Source organism: Xiphophorus maculatus, chromosome 20 (genome assembly GCF_002775205.1).
Source record: "Xiphophorus maculatus strain JP 163 A chromosome 20, X_maculatus-5.0-male, whole genome shotgun sequence".
Lineage (NCBI taxonomy): Eukaryota > Metazoa > Chordata > Actinopteri > Cyprinodontiformes > Poeciliidae > Xiphophorus > Xiphophorus maculatus.
This window is the reverse complement of record NC_036462.1, coordinates 9,457,331-9,481,868: the sequence shown is the minus strand read 5'-3', so window position 1 is coordinate 9,481,868 and position 24,538 is coordinate 9,457,331. Positions and strand designations below refer to the sequence as shown.

The 24,538-nt window shown below is 37.1% G+C and overlaps 1 protein-coding gene across 4 annotated transcripts in view; it reads right to left on the bottom strand.

The window, feature by feature from the left end:
* The window catches only part of ephb2 (EPH receptor B2), a 127,746-nt gene that overhangs the window by 78,595 nt on the left and 24,613 nt on the right, over window positions 1-24,538 (bottom strand). For all 4 annotated transcript variants that reach the window (XM_014469940.2, XM_023324947.1, XM_023324946.1 and 1 more), the window contains exon 2: window positions 5,526-5,605. In XM_014469940.2, coding sequence (XP_014325426.2) covers window positions 5,526-5,605 — 80 coding nt within the window. The remainder of the gene's footprint in view (window positions 1-5,525; window positions 5,606-24,538) is intronic.

Here is a 24,538-nt window from a genome sequence, read left to right as displayed (position 1 = left end):
TTTCAAACAAAAAGGACCAACCCAACAGCATTTGGCATCTGCCTTGGTCCGCTGGAGTGCAAAACAAAAAGGAAAGAAACAAACGGAAAACAATTGCAAGGAAAGATGACTACCATACAGCAATAAATGTTATTAACATTTAGACACGTCTTACAAACCTGGAATTTAGTGCAGTGGACCCTCTAAATATGAATGCATTTCAAAGATAATTCTTATGAATGCAGATGGCACAAAAATGTCCAGAATGTAAATTTTCCTCTGTACACAAATGTGCAGGATCACTGTGGTAAGCCATGAGCTAGACTGCTGATTTCTTTTGGAAACCTTGTTTTGTATGCTTCACATGTGGTGTGTCTCCCATGCTGCATTTTCTTTCCTTTTCTGTCACCACTACGATGTCTGCAAAGACGCCATAGCAGTGAAGACATGTTTACTTCTGGAGGCATTAAGGTGTGTGCAACGTGTGCAAAGCATCCGTTTCCTGCATTATGCAAAAACAAACAAAAAAAAAAAACAGTTTTCTCTCACAGAATGACTATAAAAAGTAATTGTTATGGCACATTTTTGTGACATCTTGTGCAGGCAAAAACAAGTGTCGATGAACCAATTTCATCTTAGCTGCAAGCCTTTTGATGTGTCATTAATGCTTCCCTAGCATGATGATTTCACTCAGGAGGGTTCTCATCTAAAATAATGACTTTAATATATTGATTTATTATGCTTTATATTTTAAGAGAACATACAGACTTTCCTTATGCAAATTGCTTTGGTGAAAACAATTAAATGTGTAGTTTGAGGTTCCACTGCATTTAGCTATGCTACTTTGGATGCATGAATAATCATGACTATATTGAATGGAAGCTTTCTCTTAAAAAGAGAAGTAATAATTACATACTTAGAACTTGCTTTTTATTTTACACAACGACTTTAGTTAATTTACCCTCATTTTAGTTAGCAGCAAAAATTAGCGTCATACTTGCGTTTTCATAAAAAAAAAAACAGTTCAGTGATGTAGCTACAAAGGCAAATCCCTTTCTAAGCTGCCTCTGGTCTTTCATAAACTAAACTGGTCTTCAAAAATGTGAAATGTCATGAAAGAAGCCAACATAAACAGCCTGGAACAAAACAGTAGGCATTAGTTAGAACTTCATGCAGTTGATATATGGGCCTAAACATTTGGGGCGATCTCTTAATCTTATAACCAACTTTTCATGCACGCGAAATATGATCAGCACATCACAACCTCAACAAGCGAAGTCCGCTTAGCCAGTAGGAAGTTGATCTCAACCCCCCAATCAACATCGAACTTTTTATAGAAAAAAAGTTCAGAATGCACCTCAGTCATGGTTTGAAGAAGGGGTGTGAAATTATGTGGTTCAGGTCTGCTGACACAGAGATACAGCTGTAGGTTGTGGGACACCAGAACTCAAGGACTGGAGTTTAACATGTGGGTTCAAATGTTTTGTGACAGGATAAGGTCACAAAGCATTGCAGATTTTGGCCCTTGTGGTGTCAGATGTTCATGTTGTTTTATATGTTCACATTGAAGAACACCATGATTAAATACCAGAAAGGGTATAAAATTTGATTTAAAAAATCCTAACCCTTTGGAACAAATTTATAGATATTTAAATTGATTTAATATGGTGTATTCATATATCCTGTACAATAAACATTTCCTTAAAAGGCAGTTATATCAAATATCTAACCACTTGTTTAATTTTCCGCTAGGATGGAACATATCTCTTGTAAAGTTAGAGAATATACTGAGCATATATGAGTATATGCAGAGTAGTGAAAGCCACATGCTGGTTTCATGCATTGCTTGACGTTACTGATCTACCAGCTAAGCCCATGAAGTCATGCACTGCAGTATAAGTGTAAGACAATAGGTTCTGTAAAGCACCTCTCGCTGTTAAATTGAGGAGGAGGACTGGCCATGTTTCTACACCTGTTGCCTTGGGCCGAAAGCGATAAGCTATCTCCAACACTCTCGTTTTTCACCCTTCAGTATAGGGGCCTCTTAACAAGGTTGGATAAATGAATATAAAAACTTCAGCATCTACACTGATAAGACCAATCTGTACCTGAATAAAGCATGGAGATTAGGGACTTAGAATTTCATTGGGCTCCAACAGCGGTATATAAAAGTCTTTCTAAGACCCAAAATTATTTGGCATGAAAATCAAACAATATTCAATTCAAATCAAAAAATACTTTACTAATCCCAAAGGGAAAATAAATAATATGAGAACAAATGTATAAGCAGTCAGATGCTGTAAAATATTTTCAGCAAACTGGATGTGTGGCTAGAACATTCAGTTTAGTCAAGCATTTTGACAAAACACCAAACTAGAACAGATGATCCATTAAAGTCTTCAGTCCGCGCTTCTCAAACTGTGGCATAAGTACCACTGATGATATTTGGACTGTCTTTATTACTAGTTATGAGACAATTTAACACAAATACTATTGTAGTAAACATAAAAAATATCTTGTTATAGAACTGATAAATGCCAAGAGTATAAAAGATTACTTGTTTAGGATGTTTGCTTTATCAGAATTGTCTCACAATAAAAGTGCAGTGGAGAAAATTCAAAGTACAAGTTAAATCTCATCAAAAGGTCCAGATTTTGGAGAGCCCACAGTGGCTGGAGCCAGTTTTCTTAATATATCAATATATGTTTTTATTGCATGCAATAAATAAAATATTTACAACCTTTCTATTTATCTTATCTAAAAAGTTTTCTATGCATATAGCATTATTTCTTTAAAGCTCTTCCTACACCCACAGCAAAAAATTACCTTGGACGTGATACTAACTATGCTAGGCTTTTCCAGGAGAGAGAACAAAAATAAATACAGGACGTTAAGAATGTGCCTAAAACTCATTACTTTGTCCAACAAGCTTGAGGCAAAGGCTTCAGTCAACAGTGGGGTAAAGAAGTAATTGTTTTTAAATAGCTACATGCCGGTTGCTGAGATAAAAATCGAAGAAGAAAAAAAAACACAGTTTAGTGGGCTGAGTCAAGTTTTCTTTGCAAATGTGTAACATATACTGTCAAAACATCCATTCACTGAAGAAAGAAAAGAATACAAAAGGGATCAGAGGGGCAATAACCCAGCGAAAGTTAACTGGAAAGAAGTGCTTGTAACCATTTCTGTTCTGTGTACCCTTGTAACTAAAACCTGAATCTGGGAATGACATCAAAAAAAGTTTAACTATCTTCCCACTACAGTTTTGAAAATCACTTTTATATTCTAAGAGATATGCTGAGCATCCAGGGAAAGAAATTTTAATTACAAGCGAATAATATTGTATTTTTTGTACTTCGAAACACTTTAAGGTCTTTGCATAGTACTGTATGTGTGAAAAATTTGAGACAAAATTCATAAACTATGTAAATAAGTTGTTTTTATGCAAAGCAGCAACTGGATTTTGAGGTCAAAGTAGACTGAAACTTCAAACAATTTAAATTCCAAATTCTGAATTTGAAAACAAAATGAATTTCATAGTAAAGTGCCAATGAATAAACATGTTAAGTTTCGTTTGTTTTTCACTTAACTGAACAGTAGTACAAAAGTCTTGTATCGTCCCTCAGTATGTTGGTGTTATGAAAACTGATTTACTCAGTTTTTTGGTGGTAAAAAGTTTGAAAAAAAAACTTTAGAATTTCCACTTTGGCAAGCTGGGTATGTAAACATCCCGAGTGCATGCTTTGCTTTATGTAACATTTTCATATATGAACAAAGGATGTGATGTAAATTGTGTCTGAGGTGTTGCTAATATCCCTGTGAGCACATTTGAGCAAGAATCAACAAGACAAGAAGAAATCTGTACTTTGCAATTCACTGTAAAAAAAATAGGAATGTGTGAGCTTCCTACATTGTGCCTTCAACAAGAACAAGAAAAGATGAACAACTTTAAAAATGTAAGATTAAACTGCTGATGGCTTTTTTACGTTGCAGAAAAAGACCCATTGTAACTCATCAATAAACCATAGAGAACTAAGAAATTGAATAAAATCAGCAGAGGATTTTGAAATGCCCCAGGAAAAAAGTCTGCTGTGCTTTTTTTTTTCTTTTTTGGGCTTAGTCTAAGAGGTCTAAATCTTGTGGTAAGGTAAAAAGTGAAGGGTAGAGAGACGCTGGTTTTGGCTGCTTTAAGTAGGCCTGGCTTGCATGTGGCTAGGAGCAACCACTGCTCTGGCAAACCATTTGGAAATACCGTGCATCAAACAGTAATAAGGCCCATATAACACATTACTTCCAGTCTGGAAGTTTATTAGTCTTTATGTTCCTTATTCACCTTGAACTATTTTTTATGACTAAAAAACCACAGGGAGTTATGCATATTCAAATACATGGATATTATGTGTGAATCTAAATAAGGCAAAAACTTCCTTGTCAAAACTCTACAGGTTTTTATTTCTTCTCTTTTCTTTTCTTTTCTTTTTTTTGTTGAAAGAACAAAAGTCTAGCTCATACTGAAGCCATGCTGGGACACTGATTAATCTTTTGACCTCAAAGCGGGAAACCAAAACACAGCCTACCAACAGAGGATACGTTTTCATGGGGGACTGAGCCAATTTACACGTTAACTACATATACACAATTAGTAAAGAGTGAATCACCTCACACTTTGCTAAAAAATGGCTTTACCCTCTGGCCCTTTAAATAGCCATTTGTTTTCACTTTACTTTCAGAGTTTTTCTTCTTTTTTTTTTTACTATATTTGCTTTGTTGATGATGTAGAATAACATTTTACATGGGTCTAGATTTGTTTTAGATTTTGAACCAGTTGTCTCCATTGTGGCCATTTTGGCTAATTAAAACTCATTGCAAATGTTATTCTTAATCCTTTGTAATTAACAGTCTTAAATCATTCCATTTAGGTAAAACAGCTTTATACTAAACTCAACATTGGAAGTATTGTGTAATCTTCCTTTTTGCCAGCTGTTTTTGTCCACATAGGGAAAGGATATAATTTCACGTGTTGTTCTTAGTTTCCAATCATGGAATATGATGGCATACTGCATTTCAACGAAGCGAATAAATTGCACAATTTGGACATAGATGTAAATTCCGATAACTGTGGCTAGTGTATTGAGGAAATGGTGTCTGTGCATGCATCTCCAATTTCCAGTGAATTCCTGCTGATGTAGGCTGTTGAGCAATAAGTTTCCAAGATAAATTACATATCCCAGTACCGGTTGCACCAGAAGCTCCTAGGATATATTCAACTTTGATTTTTGAGGTTGCTTTAAAATATGTACAATGGGCAAAAAAAACTGGAAGTTGAAGTATTAAGATAGCAAAAGTTACGGATATCTTATATGATTTTACTCAAAAGGTTTATGCAGTAAAAGTAGCAGAACACAACAAAACTAAACAATTACAAACAATATGTGTACTGTATCTTGTTGTTTTAGCAAAGTGATTTTGAGAAAAGGCAGAGAGTAAAAACACAATGTAAATGGGATATTTGGAGTAAGAATGCAGGGAGAGTAGACTAAGTCACTTACACTATTGTCACTTGACCCCGACACAGGATAGACCGTCCAGCCAAGCTCCGCCGTGGCTGTAGTGGAATCCATGAGCATCTCTGTGGGAAATAGGAGAAGAGATGGGGGTCAGATAATCAGCTGCTGTGAATGCATTGTTGAAAGGAAAACTATGACATTAACATAATCATTCAAAAAAAAAAATCAGTTAATGTCTATTCATATATCATTTTAAACAATCTGGACATAATCTAATCACATTTTAGTATGTAATTTATACTTTTTCAGACTGTTGGTTTAAGAAACATACAGTTAAGATGTCATCTTTAGTATCAGCATTTATTAAAGTAGTTTTTTTGGTAATTTCATAACAGGGTAAACACATCCAGGTCAGCAGAACAATGCCATTATCCCCACATGTTTCAGGAAAATAACTGGCTTGAAAAGTAAGTCTCTGCGGTACACTGGAGGCGACACCATATATACCGCGGATTAGCTGATGGAAAGAAACACTTCTAGTAATTGGGGTCAAAGAGGATGTGCCTCCTGACAGACAGAAGGAAATCTGTGGCACAAATTTCTCCAGCCTGGTCCAACCGTCCATCATATGCTCAGCGAGACATTCATATGGTCACCTTTCTCTGCCTCTTTTCCCTAATCTTTGTACCCATGCCCTCAAGCTTGGGTTCCCACCCAAGATGTGGTGTTAGCTCCACTGCTCTCTGTCTGTTACAGTCAGCAGGTCTAATGAATTTCTCCAGCTTGTGTCAGTCCTGTGCTCTAGGGTTTAGCTGCCACAGATGGAGACACCATTCATCAGTTTGGAGGCGTCAGCTGCAACTCCAAAATGCCACAGAGGGATTTAGAAACCCCCTTGACAAACACGGCTACTAATCTTAACATAAGTCAGACCCTGGGACCACGACACAGGTCTGCTAGACAAATGCACTCTGTGGCACTTCACTCTTATGATAAAACTGAAATAACTGAATTAAAGCTAAGTGTGTAGATCCTTGTCAAAGACAACTGCATAAATCTGATAAAATGTCAAAGTTCTTTACAAAGGTAGTGAGCAAGCAAAATCAAAGACAGAGGATCTAAAGTTATGACTAAAAGGATTTAGTTTTCTCCTTACATTTTCAGTTCTAAGATTGGGTAATGTTCCAGACACTTTAATTTCTTTCTCATAACCTTGGATTTTCTCTGATTTATATTCCAGAGAAAGCCGCAGATTTTAATTAACAGCCTCCAAAAGCATTGCTTTATTTCAGAGCTTTCTGCTGACTTTCAGAATCTCACCAATACGCGCAAGACATAATACTTGATTTCACATCCTTTCAGTTATCACAAAGCCTAAATCTTATAATTAAGCAGATGAGACTGCAATTGAGCAGCTATTGATAACCTTCTGAGTGACTCAGAGTTGAGAAGTCTGCATGGCAGTGAAATGGTAATTATACCCCATAATGATAACGATAATTAGTGGGGGAGAAAAGTGAGAATAATAAACCCCCTTTGTGGTGTTTTAGAGAGTGTTGTGGGGGAACAGGGAGCACATTTCTGTAGGAATGTTAACATTGGCTGGATGACGCATCATTCTCTTCCCCCAAACCCGACTTCTTTCTCTCTGAAGCTGCTCATTCCTTCTGTCTGTTTCTATTCTGACCTACCATTCTCACTCTGTGCTTTGCTATTTTATCATTTTTCCTTAACAGAGTTTTGCTACTTCTCACCTCTTTATTCACGTTCTCTCAGGCAAACCTCCTCCCCCTTCTTTACTCTTGTTTTATGTCTATCTCACTCGTGCTATCAGTGACCCAAAAGTACTACCTCCCTATGAAAGACTGATCACTTTTCTTCCTGCTGCTGTCTACACTTGAGTCTCGGCAGCCACACAGATTCATTACCTCCCGTGAGGCAGAGCAGCACATAGCTCACCCCTGTCAGCCACAGCCTCGTTCTCGGTCCCAGCCGAGGCAGAACGCGAGTGCTCAGCAGGACGTGCCGGGTATTAGTCAGGAGGACACAGAGGTACTCGCGGGAATGCGTAGGAATCATTTTTCGTTTTCGCTTGCGAGGACATGTTTACGTATGATCATTTGAATTTTATCACTCACAGGAATGGCGTGAATGCATGCTGAAAACTAGTAAACACTGGTCCTACTGGAATTCTCTCGTCTTACATGGACATGCAGTCAAAAATATTCTTTAGGCACTCTTACAGAGGGAATGGAAAAAACATAGAAACTCTTTAATTATAGCTGGGTTATCATGTGGGTTTCATTGTAGGGCATTGCTTTGTAGACTTCATGCAATGTGTATCAGGGTTTTAATTAAAAGCAAAAAGATTAATGAAACACTGTTCTACATTCTAATTAGATACTAATTCTGGGAAATCAGGAGTATTTGACTGTGAACCAAGTAAATTAATGTTTTTTGAGGGGTTTAAGGGTATAATAAACCTTTCACAGCTCCAAGACCACACAAAAGCAGACTAACTACAAGACATTCATGCAAAGTTCTTGAACTACTATTTTTCTTACTTTAAACAATTACATGTTTTGCACTGTGATATTACATTTTCAGTTTAATTCCAACAAGTATGGTTCCCTCCTTTAATTAACAAAAACTGAAAATGCACAGAGAAATTGGAAATTTAAAATCTGATCTTGTCCATATCATACAAGAAGCAGTGACAACAACACTTTCTAGTTTGGATACGTTTTGTGAGTGAGAAATACTCAGATTAAACTGTCATCAGTAATAATGCTTCAAATGAATTCAAGGGAAAAATAAAAATGTTTTCTCCAACCTACAAAAAGATGTCTGCAGTTCATTTAGGTTATGAAAAAAGTGAGAGTAAAAGATTTTCAAACTGAGACTATATGTAAGTCTCAACTTAGACAGGGGTCACTGCTGTTTATATTAGTAGTCCTAACTTAGAACCATATATTTTGACTAGACTCAGATCAGGCAAAACTGCCTATAGTCCAAAAACTGTCACACAAGCAGTGCCACTGCTTTTGATAAATAATTATTAACTGTTCACAGGAGAAAGGTGCAAAATAATTTAAATGTTCTTGTATTCTCTTATAGGTCCTACAAAAGAAATAAAAAATTGGCATGATTTGGTATGAAACATGTTGCTATTACAAGAACCAAAAAACAAAAAATAAGAGCGTTGCAAAAAAATCTTTAAATATACACCATTAAACAAAAAAGCAGAATGTTTACTCTTTCACTCTATTTAAAAATAAAACATTTTAGTATTGATTTTATTGCACATTAAGAGTCAGTTTGCAATAGATATATTTTGGCCAGCACAATGGTTAGGCTAAAAGGATTCACCAGAGTGGTCCAACATCTGATGATGAATTGCAGTTTCTCAATTTCCCATCCAAGCAGTAACTGTATTTGTAGTATTTGTGTGGCAGTGTTAAGTGATGCATAAAAGTGTTTTAACAGGTTGAGCTCGTGGGAAAATGATCTCCATGTTGGCAGGCAGAGACAGGATGGATACATAACTGAGAACAAAAGAAGCATATTGACAATATGACAGTGAATAATTAAAACCTTTTTGTATTTTTATGCTCTTAACTCTAGAGGCAGGTATGAATATGCAATGAGCCCTAGGAGTCTAAGAAAAGCCCACTATGAGGAGAGTGCTTCCTCTAACACTTCCTGAGAATAAGAAGAGAGTTTAGTGCTGATCTTAGAGAGCTCTCAACTGAGAGGCTGTCTAAAGTGACAGGCGAGTGGAATGGAAAAAGGGGTGCGTGGTACTACAACAACACTCTTCTACTCTAAGAGGGGTCAACGTTTCATCTCTGCTTTCTAAAAAAAAGCAACAGAATTTACAATGAGGGATACAGAGAGGATGTGTTCGCTGCAGAAAATTGTGTTTTATGCACAAACAGCTGCTACGACTCAGAAAATAAACAGCAAATGCTTATAGACAAGATTTCCTAAATTGTTAGTCATTGTGTAAAGGTTCCAGTATGGATTGTTTGAACCTGCTGTTTACATCGCAGCTCAGATAATTATTCTGTGGAATTTGTTCTGCTTCTGCCGTTTTCCTGTATTGGCTTTCTTTCTTTTTTTTTTCTGCCAGCCCGTTTCTCAATGTTTTGCCCTTGGTTTACCATGGTGACTGACAATTCATGATTTGGCCAAAGGGCAAAAATCCTAGTTTGACAGCTGGATGACCAATTAGGAGGGGGAGATAGACAGGTTACTCCAGTCTGGGTGATGGATGTCTCTTCTGCCAGGAGGAATATCTGAACAAAAATATGTGCACCTTTTCTTAGGGAATGCAACACAACAAGGCTGGCTTCTTAAACAAATTTCACAGTTGCACACACCACCATGTGCAGCGACGAAGTGAATGTTTCTCTGCCTTTTTTTTCCCGAGCAAGAGGAACTGATTTTGACAAATTGCTTTGCATGTTATTGCATCATCAGGTGAAAAAAACTGCATATAAATGACTATAACATGGTAGCTCAAACAGAAATCAAAGAGAATGAACCGATTTTCCAGCAAACCAGCAAATATTTAGGTCCTATGGTTTAACAGGGGTATTTCAAGAAAACAATTGACCTCCAAAACAGCACGAAGCAGCTTGAAGGCGTTATTTCTTTTTTATCTTTCTTGCCAGCAGAACTGTAGCCTCCTTCCTCCATGGAGCAAATCCCTCAGCATTTAATTTTAAAAAAAAGGACATAAACCTACATATGGTGCTGCAATAATGTCAGCGAAGGAAGCCGAAAAACAGCTTCAACATTCTGCCCCAAAAATCCATGTTCTGTTAAGTTCTGGTAAACCACAACTGCAAGACAAATGTGTGTGACTGAACACCTGAAACCATGTTATTTGAAGGCAAATGTGGAAAGACCGTCGTATGCGCCACAGTTGGAGGGTAGCAGCTGGTCATTGAGCTAAAAACAGAATTCTATATAGTCAACCAAGCACGCAAATCTTGCAGATTAAGGGGAAAGGGAATGGCATACCCCTGAGAAAGCCAAAGACATGATTTATAGCTTCAGTGATAGACAGAGCTACTGTATGACCAGTTGGAAATAATAACAAATTTTATTTACATTCAAGGAGTGAGAGGAGCTCCCAGCCTCGAGAAACTTGGCTCAACTAATCTGTCAACACAAACTGAGCTCATTAAGGTGCACAAGAACTTTCACCAGAGTTCTAACATTTTTTTCTTAAGTGTTAGATTAATTTTTAATAACCATTTTACAATTAGGCAAGCTTTGGAGTGGTGGAGAGTCAATTAAGTAGATTTACATGGTATAAATGTTAGTATTGAATTCTAGCAGTTCACAATTAAGATGTTGATAAACGTGTTTCAGTTAAGTTGCCATACAGCTCAAAAGTTCACCCTTTACTCATTAAGACTGCACTGAGCAGAGTTTTTCCAAGGAATAGAAAGATGAGCAGGGAAGCTGGGCAGTTGATTTTGGCAGAGTCTACTGGAGTGTGAAATATTGTACTGCACACACAAACACTCACAAAGTGGAGCACTCGCAGAGCACTGGCTGTTGACAGAATGATACAGTACGGTGTTCCCAAGGGCCCCAAGCAGGATGTAAGACGGTAATCTCTACACAGCCAAGCTGCGTTATCAGTCAGTGTGACTGAACTTGTCAACAAAGCAAGCAGACTAGAGCAAAAACCAAAAGCAAGAGATGCAAACGGGTAAGTTATATGGGCCTGAAACAATTTCAGGTCCCACACCAGGGAAGCAACTGTCTTTGTCTGACATCATATCTCAGAGCTGCTTTTTACTTTTCATTATGATGAAATACTCTGTAAGCTCACTTCAGCTGTAGATGGATTATCTTCCATCACACAACGTACACGCACATACAGTAAAGTTGGAAATATCCCAAGATTAGAATGTAAATTGTGTCATTAGAATGACAGAAGACTCATTATATGTTAAAACAGAAATTTACATACTTAATAGAAAAATGTTTTCTATTTTTATATGTTGAGAAATAGTGATTGTACTAACTTTGAGCAGAACATGTTTTAATTTTCATTCAGATGTCTATTAAAGTCAAGACCTTTGTAGATGGTTGCTCTGATTAAATAATCATATCTAAACTATCAATTTGAACAAACATAACAAAACAGTCATAGCTGTTCATATTAGTCATATCATATTAGCTTTCAGTATCTGTAGCTGTCTTATTTTACTGAACACCAGTCGTACCATCCATCTGAAATGATTTTTGTTTTGTAGTTTGTTTAATGCATCAAGATGTTTTATGTCTTATCCAGTATTTGTAGATGTAATATCAGTGTACATTAGTCATTAAAATATTTCAGGTCTAATTGACACCATATTTCATGGCGGAAAGACGTCAACTTAAGCAATAAATTGCAAGTTGGAACACTCACAGACCCTACAGTCTGTGCAGTGTGAAAGAAACCTGGCCACTGACAAAAGCTTATGGATTTATTAGCACGCCTTCCATATTTCCCAAACCCCTGAAACCTAAATAGAACTGTTTAACAGATCAGTAGATTTAAAATTTTGCAGAGGAAAGTTCTGTAAAGCAGAGGCCAATATTTTTATAGGCTGCACCCTACGAGAACATGAGTGTGACTCGAGAATAGCGAGGCCATACAAATGACATCCATCCATCACTCCAATCATATAAGTGTTTTAGGAGTTCTGTGATATGACTCACTCAGCGCAGTCGAAATACCTGCAGCAAAATTTGACAGGGATTGCTTTTTATCAAAGTGACAGCTTTCCAGATACCACTCCTAATTGATTTGATGGAATTCGCAAGCCTCCCACGCCTTGCCTACAAGTCATCAGTTGAAAATGAATGATGAAAAATGCACGTACATCATGTACTTTACAGATGTCTGCAGATGTGTGTTTTACATGGACTGTCTTCTCTCTCTCCATGGCCTTCCTTTTTTCTTGAGACTGTGTTATGCATCTATTGGACCAAAGGATAAGATTTTGCTTAGGCTTTAAATCCACAAATCTGAAATAGAGACTGCTGCTTGTCTGACTTCCCCCTCTGATTTTGTTTTACATCAGATGATATCTGCATTAGTCAAGGGAACAGCAATCTCCAAGCCAACCAATTTGATTGGCACCTAAGGCAAATTACAGTAAAGTACATAAAGTGGGTGATTCCAGATAAAAGATTCAATGGGGAAGGCAAACGGATAAAGAACAAGGACTTTGAATATACTCTAAGAAATATGGCTATGTTAAAAATGAGAACATGCAGTCCATGCTACATTTACTGGCACTCCTAGTAAGGATGTGTATAAAACCTTAGTGCAGAAGTATAACCGCATACTTAAAATTTAGGAAAAGAGTCCAACCTTTGATTTGAGTATATGCGGAAAATATATTAAAAAATAATTGTTTTTGATAAAAATCACTGCTGGGGAAATTACTGGCACCTCTAAGAATCCCTTTAAAATAAATAAAGTTCTTTAAGTTGAACAGAGATTCTGAATTACTAATTCAGGCCTTTTCCTCCATGGTATAAATATGAGATGACATGAGACAAATTTCTTTGAGCCATTGGCACCTAAACTGGATGTTGACCCTAAATTTAAGTTGACAAAACACACAATGAATATGACGGTGGGAGATGAAATACATTTAGGGGTTAACAAGTCTCTACAACAACCAGTAGAGACTACATATACAGTTAGACTTCACCAGCTGTGGAGGTTTGATGCCTTGAAAAGTAGTTTTTCTATTCTACCACCCCATACATAAACATGTAACATTTGACAAGCTGCACAAGGACTTAACATTATTGGGACCACTCTGATCTCAAATCAGGGATATTCCACATGTTGGATTTTCTTGGCCTGATATCACAGTGTGTGGTGTTAATCAGGAAAAACATGAATGTCGTCTGTTAAATGTGATATGCTGCTAATCAGAAAGTGAGATAATGGGAACACACATGGAAATCCAAAATACTGGAATCAGAACAACTGCTATGGTGCACATTGGAAAAGTCTTTGAATTGTTTTTTCTCTGTTAAATACAGTCCACAAACTCTCGCCATTTACTTCTCTGAATCGGCCAAGTTTGTTTATTCCAGCTTGGTGAAATAATACAGAAGACGGTGCTGTCCTATTGTGAAAAGGGGATTGTTCAAAGTATTCACAGCACTGACACCAATATAGGCTTCAACAGCAATTTTAGTAAAAACTATATCTCAATATATTTCCCCCATTAAAAAAATTACTCAAATTATAGGTTTGATGTATGAGGTTTATAAGTGTAAAATTGTGCCGCTGCAGAAAAATATAAATTTAGTCTTATGCTTTTTACACAGATTTACTTGGGGTGGCAATAAATGTGACTGATACTGTTTATACTTGGACACATTTATATGTGAATTTGTGTAAACAATAGGTACTCCTTTTTATTGCAACAGCTTGTTTTTATTTGGGTGATAAAAGGACTCCTCAACATATTAGAGTCATCACAGAACAGCAAACTTATCTAGTTTATGGCCTATTCTATGAGCCTTTACAGCCCTTTCATCCTCTAAAAATGCTTTAAAAGCTGTTGTAAATTCTGTTCAGGAGTTCTGGCTCCTTATCATTTAAAGTGTGGTGATAAGGTTCATGTTCTTAAGGTTAAGAGCTGCTTTTTTCACAAAGACTAATAAAGATTTTCCAGCCACACATCAATCACTGTTTAAGCACCACAGTTTACTATACATTCAAACACATTTGTGTATTGCTTCTTATTTGTATAGTTTAATTCACATCTATATACACATTTTAAATAAGAGACTTCTCAGAAAGAAAACAATCTTCAAAGAAATTATGGATATTACCACGTTGAAAAAGTAAGTAACATTACTTTGAACCTACTGTGCAGGAAAAAATATTAGTCATCCCATCTTGCTTATACTTGACAAAAAGAACTGGAGTGGAGTGAGTCTTAAAGTATTAAGAAATTCAAAGAGTCACACAGCACAAAATAAACCTGGAAGACACTAGGTAGTGAAATATTTCAATGGCAGTGGAAATAAAACTGACCATAGATCCCGGAACAACTTCAAAATATAGCAATGAATGACTTAGCCAAGTCATGAATTGCTGAATTAAAGAAAACAATCTCCAGAGCAGTGCACATGGTTGCCATACTGGAAGACAAAGTGATGACCAAGACACAGTTTGGCAGCTGACTTCTCTAGGGTTTATTTCTAAATCTTCACATATCCCTCTTTCTTAATGAGTCCTTCCACCCTGTCAGGATTCCAAGTTCTAGCTGCAGTGAAACCAAAACCATGTTTCATTGATGGTGTTCTTTGAGTTATAGGCCTCTAAACTTCTTTCTCAAAACATAAAGCAAAGAGCTCCAGCTATGTTTCATCTCACCAAAGATGCTTCTAGTAAGCCTAACCTTCCCTTAGCACACTACAATCAGGATTTGATTGTGTCTCATCTGTGAAAGACTAGTGTTTTTCTTGCAATGACCTGAAACGCAGATCACTGGATTAAGCACTATCGCCAAAACACCAATGCCAATGAAACTGACTTGCCTACACAAACCCCTGACTTGAATATGAGCAAATATTTGAGGGCTGAACCAAATAAGATGATCTGTACTAGAAAACGATCAAATCTGAAACAGCTTAATGGATTCTAAAGAATTGATTAGAATTTCTCTGGAGATGTTTGGAAAACTGCAGCAAACTACTGCAGACTGCACTACTGTAGATTGGAGGGTTAATTATTCTGACTGGTAGTTTTTATTTTCGTGGACTAATTTGATTCTGAGGAAATTGTAGCATCCAAAATAAAACTAGGATGTTTGAAAAAGACATAAGTTTAAAAGCACTTGGGAAATACTAGAAGTTTGAATAATTTTGCCCTCAACAGTAGCTTTTCAATTACTCAGTTTAGCCAGATTTACACAATTAGCTGTAATATGTTGCCTGTTTGCAACATTGGAGGTTTACCAACACTCCACATGTCAATTTAAGACCACAGCAAGGGCTTGACAAATTAGTTTTGCATGTTATCATGCATCAAAGAAATGTGTCTCAAAACCACGTTACATGGCATATATTCCTTTACTTGGTGTGCATTTGGTTTCTGGGTCAAGTACTGGGGGAAAGAGTAATAAGATCCTAAGACTTCCCCATGTTTAATGATAAATCTTACTCATCTGGGGTTGTAAATGTTTCATGAAGTCTAAATAAATGAATAGCTTGTTCCCGCTGCAAAGCTGTCTGTATTTCCTGAAGGCTAACTAGCTCTAACAAGCTAAGGTGCAAACAAACTAAACACCCTGTATTCATAATTAATAATAATAAAAAAAAATGTAAACACATTTTAAAATATGCAGCCGAGTACAAAAAAATCAAAGCTTATGATTCTCTTAAATTTCTTTTTTTTTTCATCTTGAAACACTTATGTAAACAACCTAGAAGTTAACATTCTGTATGAGTTCTGTATGAGGTTTGTCTGCCCAAATTGCCTCAAGAATACACTTCGTACATTAGTTAAGCATAAAAACACAACTTGTACATGTAAGTAATACCTCAGGTTTGTGTCTTTTACTGGCTTATACAATAGCAGACAAACTGAAAATTCTGGTCTTAGGGTATAGCAGCATGTTAAGTCTTGCCTCATTCTGCCTTCCTTTCTATCTCTCTGTGTGTGTGGTGTTTGAGTGCATTTGCAAGAGCAATAATGGGATGGTACCCTGCCCTATGATTTTGATCTAAATGAACAGTAAAAGGTTAAAAAAATTTGCTGAACAGACACACATAATGATGAAAAAATTTCTTGCCAATCATACATGATGTATCACAAAGGCACCATTTCTGAGAAACTAGATTCTATTAAAACAAGAGCATTCACTGAACACTCTTTGCCAAACAGATATTAGATATAACACACTGGCAATGTTCAACATGTGAAACTAACCATGTCTTCTGTATAACAAATCAAAATTAAGTTTAACACAGTCTTAGTTTAAAACGGTCCAACATTTTGTGCTGATTCCATTCAGTTCAGTTTAGAAGCAATTTCCAGTAAAGATCATATGAGCACATTTTACTAGACAAACAGGTCAAATTCATATTTGAAAAGCTGTAATTTGATCAATACAGTAATGTCACTGCTTAGCTGGATCCACATTCAATGACATAAAACTTAATTTTACCTTTGTTAAAATATAGTCCAGTTAATTCAGTTTCTGTTTTCAAGTGTTTAAACAGAGTCAAAATTAAGTTTGATTCTGTTTGCTTCTTTAAAAAGTAACCTATTTAAAGAAGACAGACAGATAAATTAAGTCATTATAAAAATATTGTTTTCAAAAGCAGTGTAAGTTGGGTTTCTTTTATATAATAAAGTTACCATCAAACAGGCATATCATTTTGATCATATCATTTCAATCTCTTTAAACATTCCTAAGATAAACTCAGAACTAGACTTTGCTATAAAAATTCATCAAGACCCATCTGTACGAGTGGAGTCGACACAAGTCTGCTCATCTATCAATATTATTTTTGTAGCTTGTGCAAAACATACTTGACATCCACAATGATAAATTAACCTGGAAATATGTTTGATTGGCAGCATTTCCATAAAAAAACACCATGTTGTCAAGAAATAAATCAAATCAGATAAGAAAGTAACACCCTTAATAACACAGTCTTTCATCCATGATGTATTATGAGCCCTTTTCTGTTTTCCCAATGACAGGTTTTCACTCCTGCTTCAAGGTACAACATTTCATGGCTATGTGTCACGAAGAGGAATTTGAACAGTGTTATTGATGTGTACGAGGTCAAGCTAAGAGAGTTGATCTGTTGCCAGTCAATACAACCTGTCTGCCAACAAAGTCATCAGATCAGAGCTGTTTCTCTGTCTGTGCAGGATCCCGCAGTCTCCACCCCCGTTTCTTTTCTTTACGCACACAGAGACAGACACTACACTGACCAGCTCATCCACCTTCCAGACATTGGGGTAATTATTCGATGGGATGGTAAACAAAATGTGTTCTAATGTGTTTGATGTTTTGGGGTGAATAACACTGGAGAACAGGTTTTAGACAAATTGAAACTAGCCCAGCAACGTCAGCATGTTACCTGTGAGAAATTATTTTATATACCAGCCAGCCAAAGAGGGAGGATAGATGTAAGGGTGTAATTATGTGTATTAATGGGTGTTTTACTTGTGCTTTACATACCTGCAGTCATGTGGGAACTGTAAAAGAGAAGTAATGATTTATTCTCATCTAGCAGCACACCAAAGACACCCTGTCTGGACTGTTGTTCTCCTTGCCTCTGTCTTCTCTCCTTTCTTCCTGTTTCTTACAAACCATCCCTCCTCACCTTCTTCCTTCCCTTTCTATCTTACCCTAATTTATAGGTATGATTTTCCTTTCTCTTGCACCATGCAGTCCTTTATTTCACCCACAACACACAGCTCATGTTCAGCTATAATACTGTTATACACCATGTTCCATAAGAGCTGCCAGTGTACCCCAAAACAGCAATGACTGTTTAACCATCACCACCCCATCTGCTTTTACTGATGTGGACCACACATTTCATGGAAAAAGAGAAGCCAAGGGGATCACACGGGAGGTAAGGCATCTTGGTGGATTCCAGGCCTGTGAGCTAGTTCCTACCCCATTCTCACTTTAGAAGAGTTATGGTGGGGTCGCGACCCTCTGGAGGTCCATAAAGCAGAGCAAAGGGAGGTAGTGGAAGACAGTTTTTGAGCCACATGCTTCACCAACTGCCTGCTTTTACTTCTGGCACCATTGCTGCATTTAATTACTCATACGCCGAGAAACAAAACGCCACAGAATAACCCAAATATCACTTTCAGTACAGGCACCCCTAAAGCCCTTGCAATCAACATCCTCTTAATCAACGACAACAAGACACAATGGAAATTGGGTTGGCCTGCCATTAAGGCACCATAAGGACTTGTGTTACTCAAACTAACATAGCCTTGGAGATATTGGATACCAGCACTGCACAAACACAGCGTTAATGGTTTCATGGTGGTCAGCTGTGAAAGAAGACATAAAGCAGTAATGGTAGGAGAGTGAGAATGAGAAAGACTTAATAGAAGCAGAACGACACTACCGCGGAGAGAGTTTAAATTATGTTATGGCAAAAACACAAAGCTGATTGAAAACAATGAATTGCATATGCCCTTCATCTGTTTACATGACATGAATAGGCAGAAGTCAGCAACTTGTTAAAAATCTATTTTAGAATAAAAGCAGTCTCTCATCTGACATAATTGGGTCATCTCCCTTTTTGTAGAAAGGTTCTTCATTCACTGAATATAAAGATAAGTAGAAAATGAGAAATCATTATCAAGTTCGACTAGTCATATAGAAGAAAATAAAATACTTTGAAGAAAAGAGCTTCTGTTTTGCACATTGCACATCGTGAAAATATACGTCTTTATGCACCATCTAACTGTCATTTTGCAGATGATCTTTGGCAGTTCAAATAAATTTCAACTGCTACAGAACACAGACATAGAAAATCAAAGGACACAAACACATCAGAAAAATATCTATTTTTAAATAGTCAAAACACAAATGTTGCATATCGAACAGTGAATTAAAAAAACAGTTTTGACAAAATCTATGTTCAGATCATGCACATATATTTTACAAAAACCTTTATGAAATAAATGAAAGGAAATCTCAGACTTGGGCTTACATCTCTAATTGTGATTTAGCGTTCTCCCAACCAAACAATACCTCCAACGAATATCAAGCAGTGTCGTAAATTGTCTGTGAACATTGGACAACAGGACTTGTAGTGTGACAGACATCTTGTTATTGACTTCTTTTTCCAACAAATAAGGGCTTCCACAGCTTTTCCTGATCCTCTTCACTTTCTTCTCAGAGTCTGACTCTAATGATAAATGTAATAACTTGAAACTCAGTGACTTGTTGAACTAATTTCCGTTGTAACTTTCTTCTACTCTTCTGCTGCAGAAAACTAAGATCAAGGTTTTATCATTTTGAGCGCTTACATTATGGAATGTTTAAGAGCTTTTTTTTTTTAAATTGCACAATCTGTGCCAGGCTGTAAACACAAGTCTCAGGTTTTAGAATATTCTTTGGCCAATCATTTTTTCAAAAAATAGTAAATAACTTTAATAAATGAGTTTATCTATCTGCCAAGTGGCATTTGTCTAGGACTGTAGCTTACACTAGATTTGTTCTCTACCCTTACAAACTTCAACAGGTGCATTGCCACCTGAAAACAATTAGCATCTCCCTAAACTCAGATGCTCTATATCCTTAGAGGTTCTCCATGGTACGTGCAGTCTTTCACAAGCTAAAAATGCAAGTTCCACTTCTGTTTGTTATGTAGCCATTACTTCCATTTAACCCAGTCAGATTACTTAGTTTCTCTTATCTCCCAAATAGCTTACATTTAAGTGTTCTCAGTGTCTGTTCAGCCTTGGGTTTAACTCCAACCATCATGTTTACCAGTGACACAGATGAAAGAAAATTGCTCTAGAGGTACCAGCCATAAAACGGACCGCAAACCTCTGTCTGTAAAGGACTTTATGGTTTAACTGCAATAGGAAAAAAGACAAAAGGGATATGTCAGCTCCAAGAGCAGCCTGTGACAGTTGAGCACAGGGTAATGACATCCAAACAAAGCTTGGTGAGAAACCGAGACAGAAATCTGTTGCCCAGAAGGAGGAAAGGCATATATCCTGAGGCTTGAAGTCAAGAGGCAAAAGCCATGTCAACACACCCAAGCAACTGCTGTTGCTATGGCAACAGGCTAGTGGTGATGAACAGGATGTCATTTCCTTAGCAATGATAATACTGATCTATATCTAGGAGTAATAAAACAAAAACAGGAAGCTGGATTTGGTAAAAACCAGTTGAGTGAGGTTCAAAGTTGTCTCATCTTACTGGTATTTAACAGTCTGAAGCAATACACAAAGGCCTACATTTAATTCTGAAACACATTCATAAAAGGCAGCCAAAGCTGTAAATGGATATCGCTAATCAAGAAGTTGGTTTGGTTCTGCTGTCGCATTGAATATAAAACATTGAAAAGCATTTTTTTTTCTTAAAAAGCATAATAAAAACTTTAAATGATGAGTAAGCTCTTTTTATAAAGAACATAAAGCCTGTTCAACCTCTTCTTAATACCTTGTTTTGCTCTTGGAGCCACTTTCCCTAAATCAAAGGATTAACCACTAAAATTACCACTCTGCCTCTTATTCTCAGAAAATACCCACACATTACTCAGGAGACTTCTGTGCGTCTTCATTTTTCCATAATAATAAAAAAAATATATGTGCAAACCAAGAAAAAAAATGTTAGGTAAAATACATAGAGGGGTGTTTCTAAATGTATGAAAAGTAGGTCTATTAACAAACAGGCTGTCAAAGACTGAGAGAAACAAAATATCAACAGGTGGCAAAAAGGAAAGTAAGAGCTAAAACAACCATGCTGCCAGAAAAAGTTTGACAAACATTAGGCACAGACATGGGAATCAAGAGAAACAAAACCATATAGATAAACCATAAAGTGAAGGACTAAGCCAGCTGAAGCACAGAGTGACTGATTCACAAGCCCAGTGAGCGGCTGGCATGCAAATCAACCCTGTATGGGGTTAAAGGCAGGATGAGAAGCGGGTGCGTGAAGAGGCTTCACAGGCAGTCATTTGCCAGCATTCAGCTCCCATCAATATCAGGACCGATTAATGAGGGGTTGGGGGGAGTGCAAGGAGAGGGCAGGGAGGACAGCAGGGGGGCAACGACCAGGTGTCGGAGGAGACACAGAATGGAAATAAAGAGGGCACACGCAGTGATCCGTGAGGAATTTCACCAGGACAGCAACAAGAGCATTGGGTGAAATGAGGGGGGTAACTCATAGCTGTGTATTGAAAAAATTTATTCTTTAAAAGTTGCTTTTTGTATTAAAGGTTCACTGTATTAATAAAAGGGCATGGTGACACATATCAAAATTAAAAGGATAAAAGAAAAATCAAGTTGAACTCGGTAATGAAGATCTAATTTCAAACTTTGTCAGAAAAAAATAAGAATCCAGAGTTGAACTATGGAACGTACTACAGTTTTATCCACTATGTAGTGAAAGAAAGATTAAATTAAACTTGATTTCTGTTTATGAGCATCTGTAAAATGGCTTTTAAGACAGGGTTTTAAAGATTAAAATCATGTTCTAAACTTGGGCAGTGCTCCTCTCCAAAAGAAAAAGGTTCCAGTATAGATGACAAAGGGCCGTGCTTCTTTAGGCATCTATGGGCCTAAAGTTGTGTTTCATTTTCCCTTGTGCCTGTTGTCCATGTGGGTGGCCATGCATATGTGTGTGCGCTTGTGTTTATGAGTGAAGTGTGTGTATGCATCTGGGTCATGCATGAGTGATCCTGTATGTCGATTCAGTGCTTAAGTCTGTGTGTTGAGCAGAGTTTATGTGTGTGTGCCTCTATAAACTTGAGCTGGCACAACACAAAGGCAACAGCGGAGAGTGGTTAAGCATGTGTTTTTATGCTACGGGCCAGGGGAATGTGGATTTCGGAGATTGCAGGGTGATGAGGTGGCAGGCTCTGGTTGTAGTCCTGGAGTCCTGCTCCTCTCATCTGCGATGGGCTGGCTCATGTGACCAGGGGTTCTCATAGAAAAACGAAGCAGTCAGAAACAAGGGGCAATGTGTTAGGGCCACATGCCTGTTTCATTGTTAGAACGAGATGCCTCACTGCTGAATGCGACAAATCAATCCTGAAACATCAGCATAATTTGCCAAACCAGACCAGACGAGGCTGGACAGAGGAAGCACTGTGCTGACTCATATATGGGAACTGATTCAGTTTGCTTCCGCTGTTTCTTAACTCATTTTCCTGGATCTGTTGTCTGTAGTGGCAAAAACACAATGACAAACATGTCTTCTATCTCATATTTGAGTATCGGCTATACAGTGAAAACATGAATAAGGCATTTTACACTTTTAAGATCAAAACTGATCTCTTTGTTGCTTTTACAAAGCCAGACATTATAGAATGTGCAAGCGTGTAATTTTCTGATGCTTCTTATCCTCTATCACAGCCACCACGTTGTTTCTGTTAGCGTGTTCATATGGTGAAGGTGTGGTAGCTCACAACACGTTTACAACTACTTTCTGGTTGTGCAGCTGTGAGAATTCAAATGTGAAAAACAAACAGTCCTGCACAACTATAAAGTGCTGACTTGATGCCTTCAAGTTATAAGTGCTGGTTTGGCAAAGAACATTTTTTGGAGTTTTTCTTTTTGGAAAAAGTGAAAAACAGCTTTAATGCAATATAAAAAGACCACATTACTACTAGGAGGGGCAGAAGTAAGGAATTTGTGTTGGGCTTATGTTTTTAAAAAGTGAATGCTAAACAAATAAAGTTAGTGCATAAACACTGGTTTGGAAGCCTAATGAAAAAGAAGAGGTCAGGAGTAGATGTAATGGCCTCAAAGTTTGCTAGTGTTTCAGTGGTTTTTCTGTGGGACAATGAAGTGAAAGTTGCCAAGTCAATCAAGGAATACTGAACATAATACTGGCATACAAATAAGACAGGGACTGGAGTCATGCGAGTCAAGAAATAGATTGACTCATATTTTTTTATCAACGTGCATACTGACAGTAAGAAAAGATAGAAATGGAGAAGGGAACCGTAGAGAAAGATTGTTAGTTTGTGACAACCCTTTAATGGCACCAGTTGGTTTCCTTCCCCAATGACTTAAGAGTGTTGAGGCCTTCTGTGAATAATCATACAAGTCAGCTTCAAATAAGGGTTACAAGGTTAATGGATCCTCTGTGCTTTTCCTTCCTCTGTTCAATTTACTGTAATTAATGCTTAGAGGTTATTGTCATACAATATCCTAATTGTCCAAAGTAGTATGTAATTAACCACTTCTGTATAAAGGTGTCTGCAACTGTACAAGTTCGGGCGGAAAATCTTAAAAAGGTATCCAGACAACAATGTGCCACTTACTTAGGATAGAGCAATTCTAAAACAACTTTCTCTTTTCTCTCTTTGAAAAGATTATAGAAATTCAGCAATGACCAACACAATTACAGAAGTCAGGGAGATTTTGAAATTCTGTCACATGTTGAGTTTCTGCATAACATCCAAGACAAAGTAGTGTCTGCTTTCTTTTTCAATTGTTTCTAAATATACTTTTATTTTACCACATAGCTATTTTATGCAAATATAGAAATCTCTAAACGACAAAAACTGCCATGTTCTTATCCTAAGACGTACTTGTCTAATGCATTAGCATCAGAAATTCATGTCCTCAAAAAGTCCTGATAATTGCCATTGAAAGTGACATATGAATACTAGAAATTCTAAATATCATGTCGTCTACTATAAACCTAAGCACTTGTGCTTTTCCCCTCTAATGGAGCCTTTTTTGATGATACGGATGGTAAAACTCCCCTGACAACATGCTGCCACGGCTTATCTTTGGCAAAGAGTGTGTGTGCGTGCATTAATTTTCCTGTGTATTCTATCTGCTGGAGTGTGTGCCCGCATACATTGAGCAAATTCTGCTAGCACAGTGCTGAGACGTGATGCTTGCGTGTGTAAAAGAGGAATGGTGTGTGTTTGGTTTGAGTGTCTATTGTCTAGCTTTTTCTAGATAATAGGTGTATATTCACTTTAGTCTTTGGATTATTAGGCTGACTCAGTTAAAGGATTTTCATCCGACAATTCTTACAATATCCTCAAGCTGAGTTAAAAGGCATAAATGAATGTTTTATTCCATTATTCAGTACTGCTTCTATCTTAAGCCACCAACAACTACAAAGGTACCAATCTGCATATTAAAAACATTCCAGACCAAAAGGATGGATATGTCTCACATGCATGGGTTGGCTCTCACAGCTTGATTCTGATGTTTTATGAGGGCACACTGTCTATATTCAAAGCCATTTGTTTCAACAGTTTAGCCCTTAAACTTTAATATCCGATATCTTGCAAAAACTAAAACTCTGTACTGTTTCTAG